This window comes from Notothenia coriiceps, unplaced genomic scaffold (assembly GCF_000735185.1).
Source record: "Notothenia coriiceps isolate Sejong01 unplaced genomic scaffold, NC01 NC01_scaffold00037246, whole genome shotgun sequence".
Lineage (NCBI taxonomy): Eukaryota > Metazoa > Chordata > Actinopteri > Perciformes > Nototheniidae > Notothenia > Notothenia coriiceps.
Window position 1 is genome coordinate 14,627,151 of NW_011369947.1, and position 24,973 is coordinate 14,652,123.

At 41.6% G+C, this 24,973-nt stretch overlaps 2 protein-coding genes across 2 annotated transcripts in view; one reads left to right on the top strand and one right to left on the bottom strand.

Annotated features, from left to right (window-relative positions):
• Positions 1–1,286, top strand: part of LOC104966468 (serine palmitoyltransferase 2-like) — a 36,945-nt gene extending 35,659 nt beyond the window's left edge. The window contains exons 10-11 of the mRNA XM_010795654.1: positions 337–455; positions 1,221–1,286. Coding sequence (XP_010793956.1) covers positions 337–455; positions 1,221–1,286 — 185 coding nt within the window. The remainder of the gene's footprint in view (positions 1–336; positions 456–1,220) is intronic.
• LOC104966469 (ephrin type-B receptor 1) lies at positions 116–23,685 on the bottom strand. The gene is made up of 7 exons (XM_010795655.1): positions 23,679–23,685; positions 21,761–22,008; positions 20,185–20,400; positions 7,869–8,018; positions 5,132–5,325; positions 3,764–3,919; positions 116–2,960 (listed from the first exon to the last, which is right to left on the bottom strand). Exons 1-7 carry the CDS (start codon positions 23,683–23,685, stop codon positions 2,852–2,854), a joined length of 1,080 nt encoding a protein of 359 aa, XP_010793957.1. The 3' UTR covers positions 116–2,851.
• Between the last annotated feature and the right edge of the window lie 1,288 nt (positions 23,686–24,973).

Sequence of the window (24,973 nt, forward strand, 5' to 3'; positions counted from 1 at the left end):
GGTCTGCCACCTTTTCCCTTCATAATCATCCAGGCTGGGAAAACAGAGTGGTAAACATAATTGAGGGTTCCTAAGTGTGTGTGTGTGTGTGTGTGTGTGTGTGTGTGTGTGTGTGTGTGTGTGTGTGTGTGTGTGTGTGTGTGTGTGTGTGTGTGTGTGTGTGTGTGTTTATTTTTTGTTGTTCCCATCAGTCTTCCTCCCAGCTGGCTGATCAGATGCCTTTCAGAAGGGGGTCTCAGCAGGTGTTTGCACCCCTGCCTGGGCCCACTGGAGCATGGAGCTAACCATTTCCCAGGACAGAGCAGTCATGGCCCAGTCCTGCCCATCCTGGCCCAGGACAGCATGATTACACCCAGGATAACAAGCTGGAGTTGTGCCAGCTAGGGGGTGTAGACAGGCAGAGAGGGCAGGACAGACAGAGGGAGAAGGAGGAGGAGGAAGATGACTCGAGGGTGGTGAGTATACTTAATAATCTGCTAATGGGCCTGCCATCAATTTCTAATTTTGGGACCAAGGTGGTTAGAACCATATTCATTCATGTCTCTTCAAATAGGGCCAAAAGGGATTTCAGCAGGGTCTCAGCTAATGCAGATAAGTGACACTACAATATCTCATGATAATTGTCTGCCATGGCTGGATGTCAAAGGAATATTACCACAGGAACCTTCAGGTCAGTTTGCTTTCACTACTAAAGGCAAGTGTTGTTATTGCTAACACTTGATTTATAAAACATGGCAAAAACTCCCCAAAGCCTGAAGCAAGCAAGCCTCAAGGGAAACAAACCTCTACTACTCATCACCAAGGTTTCCTGACACCGTCTCATTGCACCGACCAATCCCACTGCAATCATAAAAGACCATCAACAGCCTTAAAAAAGAGAAATCATCCTTGTGCACTACCCAGAGCTATGCTGAAAATATATTCCAAAAATACTGCCGTGTAATTCCAAAGACAGCCATCCCTCATCCCCTGGGAACAATGTAGACATCTTGCAATCAGATACTACCAAAGAGTGATTTTTCATACACCAGTTCCTGCAGCCAAGACTTATGGAGAGATATATGAAACTCTCTGTGGCACAACAGCGTTTGTGCTCAACCTGCCTACCCATATGGCAGCAGCAAATAGTGAGAATGCATAGATTTACTCAGCAGCGTACTTGCAGCAGTGTATGGGAGGCTTTGCTAAACTGTGAGCAGTGTGCCCGTGTGGGCTCACAGGAATGGCATCAGGCGTCTGTTGGCAAACCTCAGCCCAGATGTTCATTTCACTGTGAAGAGAAGTGATGCTCTTTCACTCCAATTTCCAGTTCTATGATTAGCTACTCTCTTATGCATTTCAATGTTGCAGGGAATGTTGCCTTCACCAAGATATCTGCAGCACCCATGAGAAGGACTAACTGGATTTGCCTGAAATAAAATCTACCAGAAACAGAGCAATTTGATGTTAAGAAGTGTTTTTTTCTGTGTGATTAGTGGGTATTTACCATGGATCTGAGTCGGCCAAGGCGTGGGTTTGGTTTCCCCTCCCCTCTGGATGGGGCTGAACACTCCCAACACAAACATCAACAACAGAACAAAAAGAAATAAAAACATAAAACATATCTGTACAAGTAAGTGCTCACCAGCAAGAGACAGCATGTGTACACCCACATTAAACATGATCTCCAATAAATGGATATTTTGTAAATTATTTTAAATCCTACAGAATTTTTCATATTGATCTACAATACCAATGATTTGCCCACAGTTCCTTTAGTGTTTTTCTTCAGGCTAAGATTGGGTCCAGATGGCCGTACAAGCCAGTGTCTGTTGTTCGGTCATCGTAAAGGAACCAGGGCACCGTAGGGAATCTACACATTGCATGTGTCTATCACAATCTAGTCAACAAGCATATCTTTGCCAAAAATGCAAGCAGAGAGATCTGTACATACATATTCATACATATCACCTTCAATATGAAGGTTTATTATGAAAGATATAATCATATTTAGCAAGAGATAAACATATTTATATTCTCTGAATCTGGGTGGGGCTGGTTAAGAAGTCCTTTGGCAGGCCTTCCACCCAGGACTCCACAGGTAGTGTTAAAGTTAAAATACGAGTGAGCGGCATCTTGCTATAGTGATAAAAAAAAACTAAAACGATCAAACAGATGGTAAAAGACAAAAATGTAACTGGCTCTTAATGTTCACCAGTCCATTTACGATACCATTTTCAAATTCCTCAAACGAGCAAAGGATGATGTGAAAGTTGGAAACGGCGCTCCACTGTACATCCCTGTATCCTTCTCCCTCTAATTATTCATACTGGTAATTGCTTTTTCTTCTTGGACTGGTTTCTGGCCAGGTCAAGGCATCTTCATTGAATACATTGACGACGGTAAAATCACAGTTCACACGTTGTTTCTAAATGGCTCACACTTCTGTTTACAATTTGAACATCTTCTAGTCCAGATAATATAGAAGTACAATATCACTCATTTTACCATATGGTCTGAAATTGTGAGAGATTCCACGTGGCGATGTCGGGTTGTTGGAGTTATTTTGGTTTACAATGATATGCATGGCAGTCCATAACCGCAGCAACTGATATCTGTCTTCCATTCATCGATAAATGGAGAAACAGTTACAAGTCTTGACCCTGAACTCCTGGTGTGGATTACATGAAGGGTGATAGCTGTTAACCATGTGGTGGTGAGGACCCTGGTCTCCTGTTGTCACGTTAGTGGATTAGATTAAGACAATAGTCTCGACTCTGGCGCGTTCCGATGGATCGGGGGTCATTCGAGGGCTGCCATTGCTGTTGGTCCTACGAATGCTGCCCGCTCCATGGCACAGCGCCCCCTGTAGTCATGCCATAGTCGTGGGTAACTGGCTCATCTGCACCCTCATGATCTGGATATTACTGAGGATCTTCTTCTGATGGCCTGCCAGGGTCACTCCTATTCTCAGCAAGTCCCTAGAGAAAAAGAGGCAGAGAGAAAGAAAATTGAAAAGCAATAGATGAAAGGCTTTCCATCATGTTGAAGATGGAATTTGACTATGAAGGGATTACAAATGGCTATCATTCTCTGGTGCATTTACAGTCCTTACATTGCTGTATGATGAAAGGGCAATTTCAGGGTGGAAAGCTAGTGGCAACACACATTTACAAAATTAATTATATCACTTGAGAAAATAATACATGTTGCTTTGCATTGCAAATACAATATATAAATGTCACCAAGCCTGGAGCATACATATTTAATATAAAATAAATGTTTGAATGATTTCACATTCTCACGAACATTTGCAGATCAAGCAACATTGCTAATTAAAATAAATGAACTGCAATATTTGTGTCAATTGGTATCACAAGCTACAGGAAATGCTGTCATGACCCACTCTAAAATACTCCACATCAATAACAGAAAATAAATACGCTCCATCCAGTATGCATCTAAAGGTTTTAACGTACTAAAGGTTTAACATCCATTTTAGAAAATTGTGCAAATAAAATTAATTATTTTGTAGATAGCACTTATAATATTGGAAGAGCATGGATGGAATTATTTTTACCACAGTGACTCTGTTATTCTCTGTTATATTTGTATGCATTACCAAGTACAGTCTTTAATTCAATGTTATCATTTAAAGACTTGACTCACTGGGCGCATTCATGCTAAAAATAAATGCACTTCAAGATGAGTTAATTTATTCAAGTGTGTCAATCTAAGTGCCATATGGCTTTGAATCTGTTTGCAGACGGGCAGGTGAACTCACTCTGAGGTCATTTGAGCCACCAGCTGCAGGGAGGTAAAGCCTGAGTTGAGGAAGTTGTCTCTGTACTGGCTCATCTTAATGGCACCGAGCCAGTCCTCTACTGAGCTGAAGGTGTTGAAGTCAGGTATGGATCTGTCCAGCAGTGGCTGCGAAGGCCTGGAGGAGGGAGAGGAAAGGAGGGGGGGAAGGTAAGAGCAAGCAAGTTTAGAGCAAGGCTTTGATTAAATATTAAGCAGATAAAAAAGAAGGAGAGAAACTGTTGTTATGGCGTTTGCGTTGGTGTGTGTGCGAGGATGCGAGACGGAGAAGGCAAAAGTGTGTCCGTGTCTGTGTACTGTGCGAATATTGGCTTTGGAAAGTGTTTCTGACCCTTGATTTTTTTATCTAACACATTTAGGTGTTATACTTTACACTATATCTATCTATCTACCTACCTATCCAACTATTCAAATGTTTTATAAAAGCACACAAAGAGTCTCTAGTACCATTAGAGAAAACCATTACTCCTTGGCCTTCATGCCAAGTGCTTTAACTCGCAACAATAAAGCCACCACTCATAACCTGGCCAATACTATCATTTATAGAAAGCATGCTATTGTGATATTTCTCACTGTGAGACATTAAGAAACTGGACACAATTAAAGAACTGTGAATAGGGCTAAATACAAAAGGGACCTCGAGGGAAAAACATGCTCCATTGCACATCCTCAAACTCACAAAAGGCCAAAAGTCCCCCTTTCAACATGGCAGCAGCACAAAGCATGCAGCCGAAACAAGTGGCTCCGGGACAAGTCTCTGAATGACCCTCAGTGGCCCAACCAAAGCCTGGAAATTGGAACGGAAAATCTTTGAAGAAACCTGAAGCTCTCAGTTCACAGAAAGTCCATAGAGAATCTGGCCACGTTTGAGAGGATGTTCGAGAAAGGGTGGGAAAAAAGGCCTAAAACAAGGTCTGGGTAAGATTAAAAAAAGGTCAATGGTGCCTCTACAAAATAACCCATAAAGCTTTAGGAATGTGTATGTAGATAAGATGTTTCTATATATTTTAAGGTGTCTAAGGACATGTGTTGGCTCTATAAATATGGGGTAACAATTTTGAAAACCAAAATGTAACTGTGGATGGCTGAGATTTGTAAGCAACAGAAAAAACAAGGTCTGGGGATGAAAAGTTCAGGGTTGACGCAATCAACCGTAATACATTCATGTTTATTTTATGCAAGGATAAAAGTAAGCATGTGCATGCTGGATAGTTTGTATAGACAGCAAGTGTAAATACTGTATGTATAAACAGATGAAAGCTTCAGCTTAATATCCACTTCGGGGTGAACGTGTATATCATGGGCTGTGAAAAAAGGTGCTTTTACTCACACTGCAGGGATGTTGGCTACAGCTTTGAGGCTGGTGGGGTTACGGATCATCTTGTCCAGGGTGCTGACGATGTCGGCGAAGCGGGGTCTTACGTTACGGTCCTTCTGCCAACAGTCCAGCATCAACTGGTGCAGAGCACTGGGGCAGTCCATAGGGGGTGGAAGACGGTAGTCCTGTTCAATTGCGTTAATCACCTTGGGGGGAAAAGAGTGGGAAGGTAAGCTCAGGTGATATTATAAAGACTTCATAGAGTAATTACAAGATATTTCTGTCAGTTACAAAGTCTTTCTTCCAGCCGGCTGGTTGTCAATAATATATTTCTTAAAACAGTTAAATACTCATTTGAGTTTGCAATGACTAATGACAGTAAGCACATCCACTGTGTTATCCTTACACGCTCATCCCTGCCTCAACAACATCCCCGCCCAGCCCCATACAGTCTCTCTCCCTCTGGTCACTTGTGACAGTTAGCATGCAGGCTGATGTGCCCTTCCTCTTGACTTCAGCCAATCACATGCCACTCCTGGAGGACAGAGCAAGGAGCGAGATGGAAAGCAGTGGCAGTGTCACTGTAGGAGGAAGTCCTTGGTGAGTGGGCAGATTGCATATTATTAACACTGCGAAGCACAGCCACTTGACACATGTCTCTTATACGTCATTCACACACCAACGCAACTCCGGTTCAAGCTCCGTGCTAGAGCTTTTCAGGTTCAGAACCGGTTCTTCGGTTTAGCTCCGGCTCTTTTCACACTGCCCAGAGTCCGACTGGTGCTGCGTCATTGCGTCATCGTTTGCGTCATGGCGTAACAGTTTGCGTGCCTGCTTCATAAAGCCAAACCGCGCGGAAACCCCTCACAGCTGACACCGACAATAACAACATGGCCGATGGTGCTCCAGCTTCCTCTGTACCTCTTCGGAATACCAGATTCCCAGTAGGTAGCTGGTCTCTTCAGTGGACCACTGCTGCTTGTTAAGTTTCTCCATCGTTGTGTACAAACTGGATAAAACGCCGGCTTTTTGTTGTTGTTCAGGAGTTGATCCCGCCCCTGCCCCTGCCCCCGCCTCGACGTAAGCGTGACGTATGTGGTGCTTTTGCTTGGCCGGACAATTTTTTGGTGCTCGAAATGAACCGGATTCCGGAGCTAAGAGGCTGCTCCGCTGCGGTGTGAACAGGAAAACCCGGTGCTTTTCAAGCTCCAGCTCCGAACCGGCCCTGAAACACCGTTGGTGTGAATGGGGTATCAAAGGCTTCCTGGGCTATCCTGGACTTGTTATAGTGGAGCTACGACTGAAAGTTTCTGAGGGTAGAGTGAAGTGTTTCTTGAGAGTTCAACAAAGGTCGATACAATTTGGAGCCTGGAGGCAGAAATGGAGTGCCTACAATTTAATGACCACCCCTTACCCACCACCCTCTGTTTTGTAAGCTATAATGTATGGTTTGTAAAAAGAATACAAACAACCAAGTCAAGTACAAAAATGCTTAATATGCAGCTATAAAGCCACTTTCAAGATACTACAAACACTAAAGATTGCCAGATTGCTGCATTGCACATTGATGGACCTAGCTTTCACCCATATCCATATATCCATACTGTTTGTAGATGTAATCTTTTCTGAAAAATGCATAGTTGCAAGATAAGGGTCTGGTGTGAAATCAAGTGTAAAAGATACTATCATTAAAAATTAGAGGCTGCTCTGCAGGTTGCCAACTCCACCCTGGAGTTGAGTGCAATTCAGCACAATCTTGACAAATGGTGCATATGGAGTGTGTTGCAAGTGGTTGTGTTTGTGTTTGTGTGTGTGTCTCTCTGTGTGTGTGTGGAATGAGCAGCCGGACACGCTGAGCAATGCCAGTCCTCTTCTCTGCATTAGTCCCACCGGGCAGTGTTTGCTGCTGGCCCACTGAGGCAACATCTGCTGGGTTGGACAGTCCTTGTGGAGCTGGGTCCATAGAGGCCTGATGGTTGGCTAGCTGTCTCAATAAGGGAGCTTAGGAAGAGAGACCTCATAGTATGGGAACAAATCCAATGGTTTTGTGTGTTTGTGTGGGTGCCTGTGTGATGGTGGGAGTCTGTGCGTGGACCTTATCCAAACGGACGTGGGGAACAAAGCAGAGCTCTCAGCAATCATTCATTGCTCTCAAAAGCTGGCCAGGAAGGAAAAGAAGATAGTGTGAAACTGTGTCCATAATAAGTCTGCTTTCAAAGTCAGAGTCAAGGACATCTTCAATGATGATGCTATGAGATGGGAGCTGATAAAATATGTGTGATTTATCACAGCTTCCTCTCTTATGAGTTATCCTTGATTGCTTATCTTTGGGGTGAAAAGGCAATATAACCACATCTGTACGGAAATGGCCATCCTTTAATGAGGCAGTTTATCCAGATTTAGAATTGGGTTTTTTTTACGGCATGGAAGTTTAGAAAAGGGATAACACTCATTCAGATGTCCCATTTATGATCTTTCTTAAGGATCCCTTGAAATAGACACTTAAAAATTATTGGAAAAAAGGTGCATCTTCTGTAGTGACGCCTTGCTGTAAGGTGGTCAACACATGTAAAAAGTCAACACATTTATTTGATGAAAACACATTGGTCTGTGTGATTTAAACCGCCTTTATCTCCTTAACTAGAGTTATCAATTCTTATGTAATGTTGCAATCGAACACCCTGTTTCAAAAGGGGATTACAGAATATATGCTATAGTGTCTAATGAGTATTATAAATATAACACTTACGTCCTGATTGGACATGTCCCAGTAAGGCCTTTCTCCAAATGACATCACTTCCCACATGACGATGCCGTAGCTCCACACGTCACTGGCTGAGGTGAACTTTCTGTAAGCGATGGCCTCTGGTGCTGTCCACCTCACTGGGATCTTCCCACCCTAAGAACAGGAGAAACAAAAGGAGCAGAAGATTAAATGAAAGAAATTGCAAAGTTCCCAAACAGTTTACTGCCAACATCATTTTCAGTTGTAACACAATAACCCCCTAACACAACTGTGACTGCTTCAGCTCTCCTAACTCCTTATCCCCCCTGATCCATCCAGCGTCGATCCTCCATGAGCCAACAGTGGCTCCCAATAGTGTTTGCCCTTCACACATCGACCAACATCACATTTAGCGTCTCCTCTCCCACAGCTGTGTTTGAATGAAGGAAGATAGGCCGGGGCTTCGGCTCGTACATCGAGCGTGTCTGCCTGTAATTGGACTACCTGGCCCTCAGACATGCCACGTGCCCTGCTGACTGAAATTGACAGCTGCTGGTTTAAAATTCTGCACACACATATTCACAGGCACAGTCATAGATGATTGTGCGGGCCCACCGACGCACACAAATGTGCACACACCCAACACACACCCAACACACCTCCCTTTATATCTGAGTCAAGCTTGCCACTGGTTTAATAATGCCAATTAGCTCAACCTGAGCATTTGCAGATAAGCTGCTGTTGGAAACAAACCCAGAGAGCAACCTACACAGACCACCCTGTTCCCTCCTCGCTCTCTGAGAGGGGAGGAGGGGGGGAGTAGAGAAAGAGACACAGAGGGAAATTATAAATTAGTGAGGAGAATGAGAGACAGAAAATGCTTCCTTTGCAGTGTTTCCATACCCCAGGCCTTTTAAAATGTACGAGAGGAATAATCATAAACAGGTTACCTTGGTGTGTGTTCCTGTATGTGTGCATCTTTACACACTTGTGTAAGTGTTACAGGTCAGTATTGTGTAGTACTGCAGAGGTGCAGAGGCTGAGCTCATTAATGAACACCTCCTTAGGATTTTACCTTAGAGAGGTTGCTGACTCTGAAAAGAGATTTAACATCTCACCCTGAATGGACACTGCTGTCAGGACACACTGCAAGACACGAAGGCAACACAGTTCTCACTGAGCTCTCACCAGCCAGCGGAGAAAAACTTAGGAGGAATTAGGCGCTGGTGTGGTTGTGTGAGTGTGTGACAGACAGAGAAAATGAGAGAACAAAAAAGAAAAGCGAACAGGCAGAGATCAATAGTAGAATAAAGGATCTCTAATCCCCGACGACTTCAATGCCTTTCTCATATCTCAGACTACTTCACATCTGAATTGTTTCATCTAAACCAAGACCCCAGGACACTTTCTCTTGCCCTTTTCTTTTGTCCTAGGGCATGGAAGTTACACAGAAATCTTCCCTTAGAAAAAATTAATGGACCATTCCCCTTCTTCATCGGTTACTCGGTCATAGGCAATGTTTCACGTCAATCAGTTGGTTTGAACGAACATACAGAACATGAAAAACAGAGACATAAATGCATAATTGCATGAAATAATTGCGGCTTCAAGCAAAACGATATATATTTCAGCCTGTGTTTATCATTACATAGCTTACTCCCTCCCTCGCTCATTACATCTGGTCTCCTGCCCCAGGATTCTGTTGGGGATATGAGCTGAGTGTCGCTGGAATGGCCTGAGCAAAAATTCATGCTTCACAAGAAGCTCCCTGTGCGCCTCCAATGAGACAGACTTTAGTAATAACATTTCCAAGGCGGAGTGAGTCAGAGGCAGCTATGCAAACTCTTAGTAATTACTGCTGTGGGCCAGTGATAGCTCTGCCAAAATTCTGCTTTAATAACATAAAGTACTAAACAGCTCATGCGTATAGGGAAGAAGGCAAACATTTTTTTTTTTAAAGCATTGGAGTGTTAATACCAAAGGGAATTTGTTTGGGGTAGTAGAAGTGGTGATGGGAATTAAAACAGACCTAATGTCAACACAAAAGTTGGAGAGCTTTGTGAAGCCTCGAAGCATGGGGAGAGCTCTTTGGACATGGTATATTGTGCTGGCTACTGAAAAAGGAACAAGCTGTTTTCTGTTTGCCTTGAAGTGAAATATCACCCTTCTAACAGAATTTACACACTCCTATTATCTTGGACAGTTAACTCTTTGTATAAAATGTGTGTGGATGAGCCAGAATGAAGCACATCCACTGCAGCTGCAGAACTACCATAGTCCTTGAGAGGAGTCATCTTCAATGATATCAAGTGATACTTTGCAAAAATCCCTTGGTAATAAATAAAGTGGGTGTCATATGGTGCCGGATTCTACAGAGACATCAGATGGGTATATTTTCTGGTTGATAAATGTTGGCACAGTGAAGGAAAAAACTAGTGTCCAAGAGAGGGGGAAAACCGAAACTACATTTGTCCTCAAGATACCTTTCAACTTCATTGGTCGATGTGATTGCTCGTACATCCCATAATAGAAGTCGTTTTAAAATTGTGCCAGATTTGAATGTTTTATAATAGTTTCTCTTATTTTGCATTATGAATGGTTAATGTGCAATTTAATCTGTGTTTTACGACCGCTGTATTGTTTTGTGTTCATTTGTTGTAACATTGTTTATGCTGCCCTCTTGGCCACATTGCTCTTGACAAATTGATTTTAATCTCAATGAGACTTTCACATGGTTAAATAAAGTATATATATATATATACACCCGTGACCTTACCACCTTTTGCTGTCAAAATACATTTTCAAAACTTGGTGTTTTAAGCTATTCTCAACAAGTTTCCCTATCAGGCGTGTGAAAAACAAACCAGCCACAGTCTAAGAGGCGTGCTGTCAACCTAATGTCACCGAATGAGATTACAGTACTGGTTCCACCTGGTCGTGGGCACCTGTGACAGGTGCTGGCCAGTCGTGACAGCTAGCTGCACATCTGGAGTGCGGATGTAACATAGATATGCTGGGACTGTCAGGTTAAGAGGTATCACGGGTGAGAGGAGTGTGTTCCTGTGACAGCCAGGTCTGAAAAGATGAAGGATAAACATGTGGTGGCTTGGGTAATGTGTGTACTTACTTGTGTCTGTTATGTTCCCCTTGTGCCAATAATTTGTGATTATGTGTGTGTAGACAGTGATACACATAGCTAGGATATGAAACACCTGTCATGTCCTTACAGTGGCTCGAGCTATCCATCCACCAATGTGCCAGATACCCTTATGTAGACTGTCAAATATACCTGTCGGAGTACAATGAAAGTCATCTCTTACATGCAGCCATGTCCCAGATAAACATGCTATAATTGAGAAGCAGAGTCTAGGGTTTTTGTCTTGTTTTTGCTCAGCGTTTGTACTTCGCAGAAGCTATTTAGCAACTCCAAATAAACTTTCTGCTTCATCTGGAAGACAAATATGTAGATCCCCCTTTTCCTGTCTTCCTTTCTCTCCCGTTCCCTCTTTTCCTTTTATCCTCCAACTTCAGTTATCCATTTCCAAACAATGCTCTCTCAAATGGACTTGAGCACATTTACTTAGGCTGGGGAGAGTGCTCCATCAACATCCTTTTAATGAAATCCTGAGAGCAACGATCTGCCCTGGATGTCTGCCCAAATAGAATGCGAAAGAGAGTGAGAGGGATGGAAAGAAGCCGGGAAAGGGAGAGTGATCTGGAGATCGGGAAGAAATAGAACAAGAAAAAAAAAGAGAAGAGGGTGGGGCGGGGGGGTTGGTGAGAGAGCTGCTGGTTTCTCAGACACCCATGGGAATGTCTGGTAGAGAGAAGGACGCAGGTCTTTCACCGTATACACAATGGAGTCATGCTATACTCGAGGAAAGCATTTGTCAAAACTACATTTTGAGTTTGAAAGATCCCAAACAGTCTCATAGTGAGGCTTTTTGTTTTTAGATTTGACTAACAAACACACTCAGAAAAAGCTCTATAGAGTGTGGGAAAATAACTGAAGAAAATGAAAAACATACCACGCACCCAGAATACCCATAATTGCTCTCCTTCTGAAAATAATGAAATTCTGATCAAGATTAAAATACATATGCGTCACATCGCCCAGGAACCTTCTGTCTGTAGCATTATGATCCTGTTCCAAAAATAATTGCTGCGAGGAACTGAAATTCAGTCAGGTTACAGTATAAATTACAGAACAATACGGCAAGAGAGAAACAGATATTCTTCTGTAATATTAATAACTGTCATGTATACTTCATTATTTAGAGAGTGAGCTTATAACCAAAAATAAGGTTATTATGTAATTCACCATTACTCTACTTCTGAATAACTTCATAATATACTGTATACAGTGACAATGATTAGTAGTTTATTAGGGTATAATACTCAAATTCAGCAGAGGAAAGCTGAGAAATATGCATCTATGTAGAGTGAATTCAAGGATTTTTTTTTTTAAAACATGAGAGAATTTGGAATCGTAAATCTAAATTGTTGTCACACAGTGTTGAAGGTGCCATAGCAACCTCACCCTGCAGATGTGTTTTTATGGCATGTTTGCAATACTTTTGAGTTTCTCTTACTTAATTGTATTAGCTTGAGAAAATACTATTTGCCATGTTTTGTAAACTATTTCATTGTGTAAATTCCCATATTGTATGTATTCCCAGGGCCGCCGCTTGCGGACAGGCAAGGCAGGCAACTGCTTGGGGCCAGAAGGGGGCCGCCAAAGAAGGTAGATTAAGAAGGTCTACAGCAACGACAACATGAAACACCCTTTAATTTACTGCAACGACATGTCGGGAAACCCCCTCGTAAAATCCTGCTTCTTATCTTAAATTTCGCTGCCTTGCTCCGCTACGCGGGGGGGGTGCGCAGACTCTAGAATCAGCACTGTGCATTCGCCAGCATCTTTAATGTCCTTATCAAACTGCAGCAACCCTTGAATAAGCATTGTTTTTTCATTACTTATGAGACCAGTGGCGAGCCGTCAGGGCCCTCTACGCAAAATATTTTATTTGTTATATTTTTCATTAGTTTTACCAACATAACTTGATTTATTTGTATTTAAAATAACATTTCCAAAGAAATAAATCCTTCGAATCTGCCTATTCAGCTTCTGTTGGAATGTGAAGGGTTAAATGAAAAAAGCTCCTTTGGCCGTCTCTGCGAGTTACTGTGAAGCTAGGAGGTCATTGGTGGTCCTGCTGTAAATTCACAGAGGGCCAGCTAGGATAACTCAATGAGAGAGTAATGTCAAATGACAGTACAATTGAACAATCATATCTTCCCTCTAAATGAGTGGGCTTTATTATCGCGGACTTTATGACAAGTTCCGCCTGCTTTGAAGTTTGTGCATGTGTTATAATAACAACGGGTCAAGCAAGGCGGAAGTAGCTAATTAGCATAAATTCGTTCATGATGGCTCACGTCAGTGATAGTGATGACATCGTCTCGAGAATTTTAACCGAGTCATTTTCAAGATTGAGTTACAATGATAAATTGGAGTGGCAAAGGATAGGCTGCATGACCCCACCATCAAGTGCTTCATCCAAAAGGACAGGACATCCTCCTGTCCTTTTGGATGAAGCACTTGATGGCGGACACAAAGTCCATCCGACTTTGTGTTTAAGTGATTTGATCATCAAAGGTAGGCCTAAGTCATTTTATTGTTACTTGGCTGTGGGTGCCTTGTCATGATAGGTGTTAATATAAATCTGAATAAAGGTCGAAGTCTTGACTGATGATATGAATTTATTGAAATCTCCAATATCAACAGTCAAGTCTTCGACCCTTATTCGGAGGGGAAAGGCTACAGTGAGAGCTTGTTTCTCTTCGGGGGGTGCTAACACTTAAACACAAACTTTATCCTTTACTTTCTCCGTCTTTATATGTAGATATGACTTTTCTCCGTTAATCTCCGCTCCTTTTCTCCGTCACATTGTTTCCATAGCAACAACAACTTCCTGTCAACAACGTAAACTCGCCTTCAAAATAAAAGCATGTCCATACAAAATAGGAAACCAAGCCAAATTACACTTAAGACATACAACTGCAACAAAAGTAACAAACATCCAATATCCTTTTCAATTTCAAAGAACACAAATTGGGTTATTTGCAGGTGTTGTTTTGTGTGGTAGAGGGTCGCTCATTAATGCGTTTTGCACCCCGGGCCGTTGTTTTGATATTCCGCTGAAGTACGCTGTGACGTAATAACAATTTTTTCGAGGGAAGGGGGGGGTCAGAGGGCCTAGGTATAAAGGTCACGGCTCGCCACTGTATGAGACTCATATTGTTTCTCATGTTTTATAACAACTGAAAGTATATAGGAATGAGAACAATATACAAAAAACAATGGCCATGCCAGGGCTTTATTTTGAAAATCATATAAAGCTTATTTGGAAGTTAATGCTTTGAATTACAAACCAATTAAATCTCCCTTTGGTGAGACTGCAGTCTGAAGTATAGTGTTAATATGGATACACAAGCTCACCAACAGAGAAGCTATCTCTTTTACTGAGTTAGTTCATTGTGAGTCCTGCTCAGATGCAAATGCGGTCCAACAGCCACAGATGGCAAATCAATGCCAACCTTATACTGACTCGCAAACACGACAGAAGGTATAAATCAAGGTGCCGTGCTTTGGATGGTTGCACCCTCTTTGATGCAGGGACCAGGTATGGATCGTGTTACTTTCAGAACCAATACCTCCTCCATTTCCATATTCATTTCCATTCCTGGAGAATTTATGCTGCTACATTTACCCGAAGTCTGAGCAAATTAAACTATCCAATCTGAATAAAATTAGCCTGGAAACATCCTTATTAGTTTCAACAACCAAGAGATGTACCAAACCAAGCTAGCATGTTTAGGATTTCGCTTCAATTATGAATGAGTGTTACTGGGGTTCTATTCTCAGCAGCAGCTATTCTAGCTTGGCAGGACACTTGGGTGCAAAGCCAGATGGGGATCATACTTGACTACTTCATTGTGACTCATACTTATGGGGGGTGGGGAAGTGTAGGATCTGTGCAGGGAAGCGTTAAACTCTACCTGCTCTCCCAGGGAAGCTGGAAGATGAAATAAAGTATCTAGCTTGTTTACACACTCCAAAAGCAAAATAAGGGAACTGGAAACGGCAAGCTATTTTGGGAAAGGCCAAGATTAAAATAGGGGGAAAAGTGTTTTGATGTCCTACCAAATATCACATGCAACCAGATCAAACCAATCCTCAACTCTTAAAATTGAGATATCAGCCTTAGGTTGTTTTCATAAACAACAGATACTACTGTATATTAAAGGGGACCAATCATGCGAAATCCACTTGTTCATGTATTTTATACAGAAACATGTGTCCTCTCTCTCTGTGTAAAGAGATTCTGAAAGTTTCAGGAAAAAAGATTCGCTCACTTTTTCTCCTGATCTATTTATATAAAAACCTGAAATGAGCTGGTCAGATTTTAGCCACTTTATGATGTCATAACGATTATTTGGCTTGTGTAACCATTAGCCAATCACCAACCAAGGTAACATCCGCCCACCTTATTTCCTGAATCTCCTCCCAGAGCACCTTTGTGTTCTTTTTAACCATATATCTCGCAGAGGGGCGTGGGGAGGGGCACCTTATTTTGAAACAGGGCTGAAACAGAGTGGATTATGGGATGCTATAATACATGATCTGTTTGGTATTTGGAGCCAAACACTTCAGAGACATGTTTTGTATATATCTGAGACCTATAATATATTGATGAAAAACAGTATAATAGGGGACCTTTAAGTTACAGCTGCACAGTATAACCCATGGGAATTGGAGGAAATATGAATCTAATTGTGTATTTTTCCAACTACACAATACAATAACATTTGTTTTAGAACTGCAACAAGGTATGGGTATACACAGGATATATTTGAAGATACTGTAGAAGAAGACAGTAAAGGATTGTGGAGATATGTAAGCAGAATGACTGACTGCTGATCAAAGAGAACCAGTGGATTATAGTATTCCTTATATACAAAGAGTGAAGGAATACACAGGTACATTTTTGACAATATTGTAGAGTTAAATAGACAGCAAAAGTGTACAGTGGACTATTTTCTAAATGCAAGCTCTTAAAGTTGGTTGGTGCAAACAGCTGTTTACTAAATGTAACTTCATCCCATGAAATGGAAATAAATAAGCAATAGGTTTCATTCATTTTTAGTCTGTGCTTATATAACTATGTATGGTGAACTTGCTGTTCTCCTGAAATGAGCTGTAATAATAGGGAGATGTTGGGGTCTGTGTTTGCTGTGTGGTGTGGTGTGAAGTATGAACCTGGCTTGTTGTAATATGAGCTGTGGACATCATGGTGATGCAACACAACAGTGCCTCAGGGAAGAAGCAGCAACAGCCACACAAATGTGCTGGTCTATATTCAGTACTGTTACAGGTTTATTGTCTATGTAAATATGTATTTTATGTTTGCATATACATGTGATAAGTCTCAAAAAGACCCTTTGTTTGCTTTTGGTTGAGTCCATATGGACATGTTCCCAATTCACTTCTTGTTTACTCAGCGAATATGTCCCCCTTAACTTGAAGTGCATAAATAATTCACTGAAAGTTGAAGAGACAAGCCAAAAAAGTGCATGGGCCTGAAGCCAGAGAGGGAGGGGGAAAGGATGCAAATAGAAAACAGACAAATGACAGAAACAACAGCGCGGTCCACATAGTGTGGGCACTGGAGCGGAGCTGAGAGAATGTCACTCAGGTCACAGGGATTTGACAGATGAGCTTTGTTTCTGGCTCTGAGTGACCTCGCCTTTCAACCCCTCTCAGCCTCAATGACACAAACAAACAAACACACACCTACATACACATACATAGAAAAAGATACCTGGGGGACTTATATGTGTATACTCTGTCAGGAGCACAGCGCACACACTCTTCTAACCACAAACATGCCCACTCAGTCACATCGTATGGTATACATGGTGTGACATGCAAGGCAATGACAGGCTTTCCACATCATCAGCTGAGGCACAAGTCGAAATTCCTGACCCATACCTTCCCTCCTCACTAAGGTCCTGTGGGCATAAAAACTCAAATGAAAGGGTAGCAGCACTTGTGTGTGTCTAATGTGTGATAGACTTGACACGCTATTCACTCACACATGAAAACAAAACACACTAACACATATGACGCATCACCGCTGCATACAGTTTGGTTCTTCATTCGTTACATCTACACTGATTATGTCCATCTGATGAAATGGGAAAGAAGTGGACAGCTGGGGGAAAAGGAATAATAGATAAATAAATGCATAGATGGTAGCCTTTTAGATATATGGATTTGTGAATAAAGAGACTAATTTGAAAGTGTTCCCGGTTCGCCGGGTGTTCAAAAATCAATCCTCCTCCCTGTCAGGTAAGCAGGTTAACTCACATTTAACCTGGACTTGTTACCATGGTCCTAAGGGCTACTTCATAAACCAAGCAACTGTGTAAATATAATCAGGCAGTGATGCAAATACAAGAAAGGCATGGCTGCGATGGGACACACAGTCTATATATTAATTAACACACATCACCTTAGCAAGACCAGTGCAGCCCAAGCATTGTCCATTGAGCCTAATTAATCACGAGTTTGGTTAGCAGCCAACAGAAAGGGCGGACAGCCCCCTTCTGTCTGAAACCTCCACAACACTGCTCCAGAATGAACCCAAATCCAGGGTTAACACAATTACCAGCATGCCCCCCTAACCATACATCCAACACCACACCACAGGCACTGTAATTGGTGTGCCTCAAATTGCAGGGAAAAATTAGAAAAGCAGTAGAGGGAAAGAGGTGATTAATTTGCTAGAGGAAGAGGTCGATGGCGATGTAAATCACTGCTTGTCAGCGCAATTTAATTTCCCGGATTCCCTCGGCCTTGTCTGCCACGCCAGCCTTGCTCACTGATTGGTTAGCGTCAGGTCTTAGCTGAAGAAGTCAAAGAGTGAAGGGCACCATGCATAGCTTAATTACATCATAGAGCGTACAGGAGCGTACTTGTTTGCATGTTTTCCCTGTTTACTGGGGATTGGGGATCAGGAGAACAGAGGACTAAGAACATCTGTGGCAACATCAGCAAAGTCTTGATGATCTGTCCTCAAATTTTATCACATTTAGTTCTATTTAAGACTTCAGCAGGCATAGTTACAGACTCTCATTATGATATATGAATAAAACTGCTCTTCTGATTTTGAACAAAAATAGTCATGGAACTGAAGATTTCATCTGGATCCTTATGATAAGAAGGCTGCACTCAGTAGGAAATTGAAGCACTGTCGAAGCTTTGATGTGCTCTTCTCTATCAGTAAAAGACACACACAGCATCAAAACACCTTAGTGTTACCATCAAAACAGCTCCCCAGGTTTAGACTTCAAACCTCACTTGCTCTATTGACTCTCCAGATAATGCCCTCAAGGAGACTTTGTTTGCATTAAACAACATCAAAATGCCGACTTCAATCTATAATCTAATCCCCTCCTTTTACGCCCTGTTTTATTAGCAAGCTCAACGGCGCAGACAACAGAGATGCTGTTCCTCTTTGTTGCTAAATAAGACCCATTCAGCAAGGTTTACCCACAGGGGTCAAGCATACAATGCAAGCTATTCCTGGGGAGCGATTAGCTCTCAGCCACACCGATGTAAGGTCTGGCCCTAATGACACTTCCTGTGCTCACCTGAGCGTCCACATCCTGCCAATCATTTACACTGAATGTTATTGGCAAACAACCTAAAGTAATAATTGTAACATTATTAACAATAATCTAACGAGAGCATTTTCAACCAGAGCTCAAATGTACAGAGGATAAAGTACATGATGTGTTTTGTTTCTTTGCCTATATTTAGATGAAGACTAATTATTTTTCCGACTCTCTTTTTATACCTGAGTTGCTCTGACTCACAGACTGACTATATGTCTTTGATCTGGAGGTGTGTGGCACAGTGGACTAGTGCGTTGGTGTTCGGATCATGGGAGCACAGGTTCAAACCCCACTGCAGTCAGCATGTCGTTGTGTCCCTGGGCAAGACACTTCACCTCAAATTGCTCCTGTGGGGATTGCCCACTGTATTGAGTATCTAAGTCGCTTTGGATAAAAGCGTATAGCAAGTAACATGTCATGTAATATAATGATCTTCTTATGTGTTGAAAGAAATATCTGAAAGTAATTCTAAAATAGGCTATTTTTACAACATGATTATACTATTTATTGATAATATATACAGTGCTACCACAATTTACATTCATCACAGAGAGCTACCCGGGTGGTTTTATGAAACAAGTAAGAATATCTTCTCCCAGGTTAGACTGGCAGTAAAGGTTGTGTTGGGCCACTGGAGGCTGGGGAACAAACATTACAGGAGGACAGATGAAATACATGACATGCTAAAAATAATAATAATAATATATATATACACATTTCCTCTATTGCAAACCTTACTACAAAAGGCAGACATATACATATGTGTTACATTGACAGTGACACAAGCTAATTTGCACCAAAGTCCCAAAGCAATGTCAATGAGGTGGCAATAGACACAAAGACACCCACCCACCCACTCAGACACATACATGCATGTACACATCATAGCTTTTAAGCTCTCTCATACACACACACTTAAGTAAAAACCCACGCACAAACTCAGGCATGCCGTGAGTCCTAACGACCTGTGCAGTGTGTTTGCGAGGGCGTAATAGTGTGTTTTGAATTAGGAAGAGGAGAGGCAGAAGATGAACTAACGATGGCTGCTAATAATTACAGATCTGTAGTGTGGAGGAGTTAATGAGGAGCCAAAGCCTCCCATGATGCCCCAGTAATAATGAATGAGGAGTGAGAGAGAAAATGGATGGGGGGGGGGGGGTTGGAAGCTGTCAGTTTGAGAGGCCGCAATGCCCTTTGGTTTCACTGCACTCTGGGCATGTCAACGAGAGAGGAGCCTTCCCAGAGGAGGCTTGTCTCCACACTAATGAAGATGTGACAGCCCTCCAGTTCGTGACTTGCAGAGTGTAGGAAAGAGGAAGAAAGGGGATGAGAAAGTCAGACAGCTAATATAAAATGAAAGGCACTGAAAAGGTGAAAGGTTGCAAAGACCTTCAGAAAGAAAGAGACAGCGTCACAGAGAAGCAACAGTGATTAGACTGATAGGTGATGGTTGTAGCGACGTTCCGTATGCTGTGTGTATCAATAACAATTTGACTTGACACTTCAAAGACACATTACATGCTGAAAAAGCCATATTCGGAAAATATATGGTTCCCCCTGGCCCTTAAGATAAAAGTTGAACATTGTAAGTACTCACCAGTGAACTGGTGTAGCTGGGATCAGAAGTGTCGTCCTGTAGGTAGCGAGACAGGCCGAAGTCAGACACTTTACACACCAGGTTGCTGTTGACCAGAATGTTTCGTGCAGCCAGGTCACGGTGAACGTAGTTCATTTCGGAGAGATATTTCATCCCAGCTGAGATCCCACGCATCATCCCTACCAACTGGATCACGGTGAACTGACCATCATTTTGCTAGAGGACAGAGAAAAAAAAAGTTATTTAGATGTTATCTTTGGCGCAATTAACATAAATGAGAATAGCTGGAAGATAGAGAGGTGTCAGCAAATGTTAATATTACTGCTTTTGAATGATAATGAACAAATTACATTGGTTATTTACTGAAGATAGGATGCTGATAACAAATACTAGGCCTGATTGTCCTTATATGTATATGCTGAATACAAATATACATACAATTGGATATTTTCTGCTAGGAAATATCAAATCAAGTGAAAAATAAATTAAATGTTTGTCCTTTTTTCTAATGTTTTTTGCATACAACATGTAGTCGTCAAAAAGGCTGCCCAGTGGGAATGTACTTCAATTTAAAGGCTTTGTAGTATATTATTATTACCAAAGCCAGAGGGTCTATGTTCATAAACTGGCAAAGGAACAAGATGTGCTGTCACATCTGGCATTACATTTACAAGTAGGCTAATACATCTGATTTCCCAACTGTTGACATTAGTGCTTTTTCTCTAGCAAGTAATTAAGTTCACTTATTTCAGGATACGTTTTTTTTGGCGCCGCATTTTTAATTATTTGTTGTTAACACTCAGCTATTATAAAATCAACATCCTGCACTCTTTAATTGCCCTTTAAATCCTCTTCATAACAAGTGGAAAATTAGACTTCTATTATATAGGGAAATGGATTCCTGAAGCCAATCTTGCTCATTGCCGGTTTCAGAGCAGTTTTCCATTAGAACTTGATGACATCCATCTCTTCAACATCCAAGCATGGCGCCCCTACCCCGGTACGAATGTTTTGAAGAGCAAGCTTTGAACCCCCGAAACACGGTAACAAATAAGAGGGTAAGGGAGATCGATGGGAACACAAGTCGGATGTGGCGGTTAGCAAAGCCAACTTCAAAGAGCCCCTTTAAACCCACCCTAGATCAAAGTGGAATAGAACACCAATCCATGAGATTGAAGAAGGGAAAGAGCGAGTTGAATATTGATTAAGCTGTATGTCCGCTCAATCCCGACTATAAAAGAAAGTGAGGAGTTCATTAAACGCTCCAGGCATTTATAGAGAAATTAAAGCTGATAGAGCTAGCTAATGGAAAATTCGAAATTAAGAATGATTGAAATCATGTTCATTGTCATGAAACATATTCTCTGTTGGCACACGATAGATTAAGAAGGCTCATTCTAATTTGTATTAGGAGCGATTCCTAGCATGCGTTCCTTTACGGGACTGTTTAACAATTAATTTCCAATTAACTCCTCAGTTTCATAATGGAACAGCTTATATTAGACTTGAGAATATGGCGTCTCATCACCTAATATAACTAGTAGCCAACAAGTATGATTCCACAAAAATGACTCACCCTGAGGAATGAGTCAAGGGCACCATTCTCCATAAACTCTGTGACTATCATGACCGGTCGGCTCTTTGTGACTACACCCTCCAGACGGATGATGTTGGGATGATCGAACTGGCCCATGATTGAAGCTTCAGCCAGGAAGTCTCGCCTCTGCTTATCCACGTAGCCTGCCTTCAGAGTCTTGATGGCTACATAGATCTCCCTCTTACCAGGCAGCTTCAAACGGCCCTTGTAAACCTCCCCAAATTCACCTAGAGGGGAGATGGAAAGAGGAGCACAGTGGTATCTGTCAAAACCCAGAACTGATAAAGTTTTGTTTGATCAAAAAGTGATCAAACAAAACATTAGTAGAGTTGATGAGATCTAAATCTATTCATTTATTCATCTTATTTACATATCATGTCCCTTGGCAGAAATGATTGATTTTCATTTAGTCTATATCAAGCACCCTGAGTGTTGTCCAATACTCCTCTATTGTTGCTGCATCATGATATTTTTAACAGTGTGGTTCCCCCGACTCACATGATTTAGCTGTACTAAAGGCCAACCAACTGTTTTCATATCTCCCCCCCCCCAAAAAAAAATAAAGTCCTGGTAAATATCTGGATTAATTATCTCCACCTTGGTATCCTGCAGAGACACCACACAGTGAAATCAACAAAACCGGAAATCTTTAATTAGTTAGTCCCCTTGAATATTATCCCATCCCTGTTACTTCCTCACACCTAGCTTGCTGAGTAGGCCCAGAATAATATTTGTGTTCCAGCCTCTCTACAGTACAAACCAACACATACTGTTATCAGCATGCCCTTCCTGCTGAAAAAAAAAGGTGTGTCCAGTCCCAATGAAAATACATGTTGGGGACACAAGTACATGCTAAGATGGAAGTATTTAAGCTTTATAATTTACTTCACCTATTGTGCAAAATCCACTTGTTCATGTATTTTATAAATAAACATGTGTCCCCTCTGTGTAAAGAGATTCTCAAAGTTTCAGGAAAAAAGATTAGCTCACTTTTTGTCCTGATCCATTTATATAAAAAGTAAACCTGTCTGAAAATAAGCTGATCAGATTTTGGCCACTTTATGATGTCATAATGATTGTTTGGCTTGTGTTACCACTGGCCAATAACCAACCAAGGTAACCNCATTTATTGGAGAAAAAAAATGTGAACAGTATGTTTTTAACAGTTGATTACCCTGAACTTTAAGTATACTTCAACTGAAAAAATAATAATTATAAAAAAAAAAAGTAATAATAAAAAAATAATCGTTTTATTTTGATTACGTTGTTTTCGTAATCGTTGCAAGCGATAATCGTAATCGCGATTAAAATACGATTAATTGAGCAGCCCTACTAGAAATAAGATCTCATGTAAAAGAGTGTGATTTAATTGATAGTAACAGGCTTTAGGCTTATATACATAAATGCACACTCAGATACTCAATGCTGTGACAATAAGAACGACCGAGCCAATCAGATTCCCACAAAAACCGTTGCCACAACTGAGGACCATAATATAACTGCTAACGTCAGAAATTGAAAAATAAAAACTTTTGACCACAGGCCATTTGGGAATCTTCCCTGAAATCGCTGGTCAGTCCGTCCCTGAGTGGATTTACTATATATATCAGGATTGATTCAAATGCTCACCAGACATAAATCATAAAATAATAATAATACAAAAATCTATTCTCACCTCTACACATGTCTTTTTCATGAGATTGCCTGCTGCCAGAACACAAAACAAAGATAATGGGTTAGTTTAATTTTGCTTGTGATAATCAAAGTATTAGAAATGTTCAGAAATAAGAACAATTCAAAAGCAACATATCTTCCCAGAGAAAATGTTGCGTACACGTACATGATTTCTACGAGAATAATTATCTCATGAGAGTTTAAAGTGGCTCGGATATCTCACTCTGCATCCCGACATTGTCCAGCCTCTTGAAAGGAAACAGAACTACAGGGTAATTTCATCCACTTCACTAGGCAACTTGAATTGGACGATTGCAGTGATTATTGTGAAGAGTTCACATAAAAAAATTATTCATATCTCATGTCTGCAGAACCCTGACAAGCTGTCTCTGAATTTTCACGGTCAATAAAGTGCTCTATACATTGCAATGTTCATGAAAGCAGGTATATGTATCGTCTTATGAGTGTTTCCACGTGTGTGTGTGTGTGTGTGTGTGTGTGTGTGTGTGTGTGTGTGTGTGTGTGTGTGTGTGTGTGTGTGTGTGTGTCTTAAGAGCTTAAGCGTGTTTCGGTATGTATGTGTGTCCAGATGGTGGCTGCTCTGATGGGAGCATGTGTGTTGGTGAGCTGTAACTCAAGAGGCTGGATCGAGGACCGACTAAGTGGCTCTCAGGGGAGAGCCGATCGGTTGTTAAAGACAGTGGAGAGGGACACAACAGCCTCAGCGCACGCTAACAGCCAAAACAGACACACAGTCTTGGTACATGTAATTGCTATAGACAGCAGCCATCTGAATATCCTCTCTTGGTTGTCCTCTCTTCGACATGTTCACAGAGGCCTTTCACCTTTCTGCAGTCAGTGATGCCAAAGAAAAAGGACGGATTAAAGTGACAACAAAGTAGGAATGAACGAGTAAAGTCCATTGCCATATGTACGTTTTCTGGTCTCAGACAGTATTTCACAGACCAATTCTCCCAGTGGACATTGGGAAAGCTTCTGCCTTCTTAGCGGAATATTCTGACACTGTAAATGTTTTGTAACAATTAAGCTGACAGCTTTGAACATTCTATGTCATTTCAAATAATCCGTTAGCCTCTTTGCCCATTAATACAGCTTTTTTTTTTCTTTACAACCCTGATGTTTTTTCAGTGTGGAACCTTAAATCTGCTGCATGTGGAAAAAGTGTTTGTCACAACTTAAAGCTCAAAAATCTTGGAGGAACAAAGGTAGGGGGGGTGGTGGTGCCTTCAAAACTTCAATACAATTATAACATTCTGTCTACCTCAAACAAGATCCCTCCATACCCAACACCCATCCCTTCCCCCATGACACCGCCCTTTTCCCCCTACACCCACATGTGAGGCATTATCCAAAGTGATGAAAGGAGAAGAAGTATTCCAAATGATAACTAAGTCCCTCTAGACATCTCCGTCCCATATCTACCCCTGCCTACCTTTTGACTGTCCTCTCCACTTACCGTCCCCACCACTAGCAGCATCCTCATAAGGCTGGGAAAAG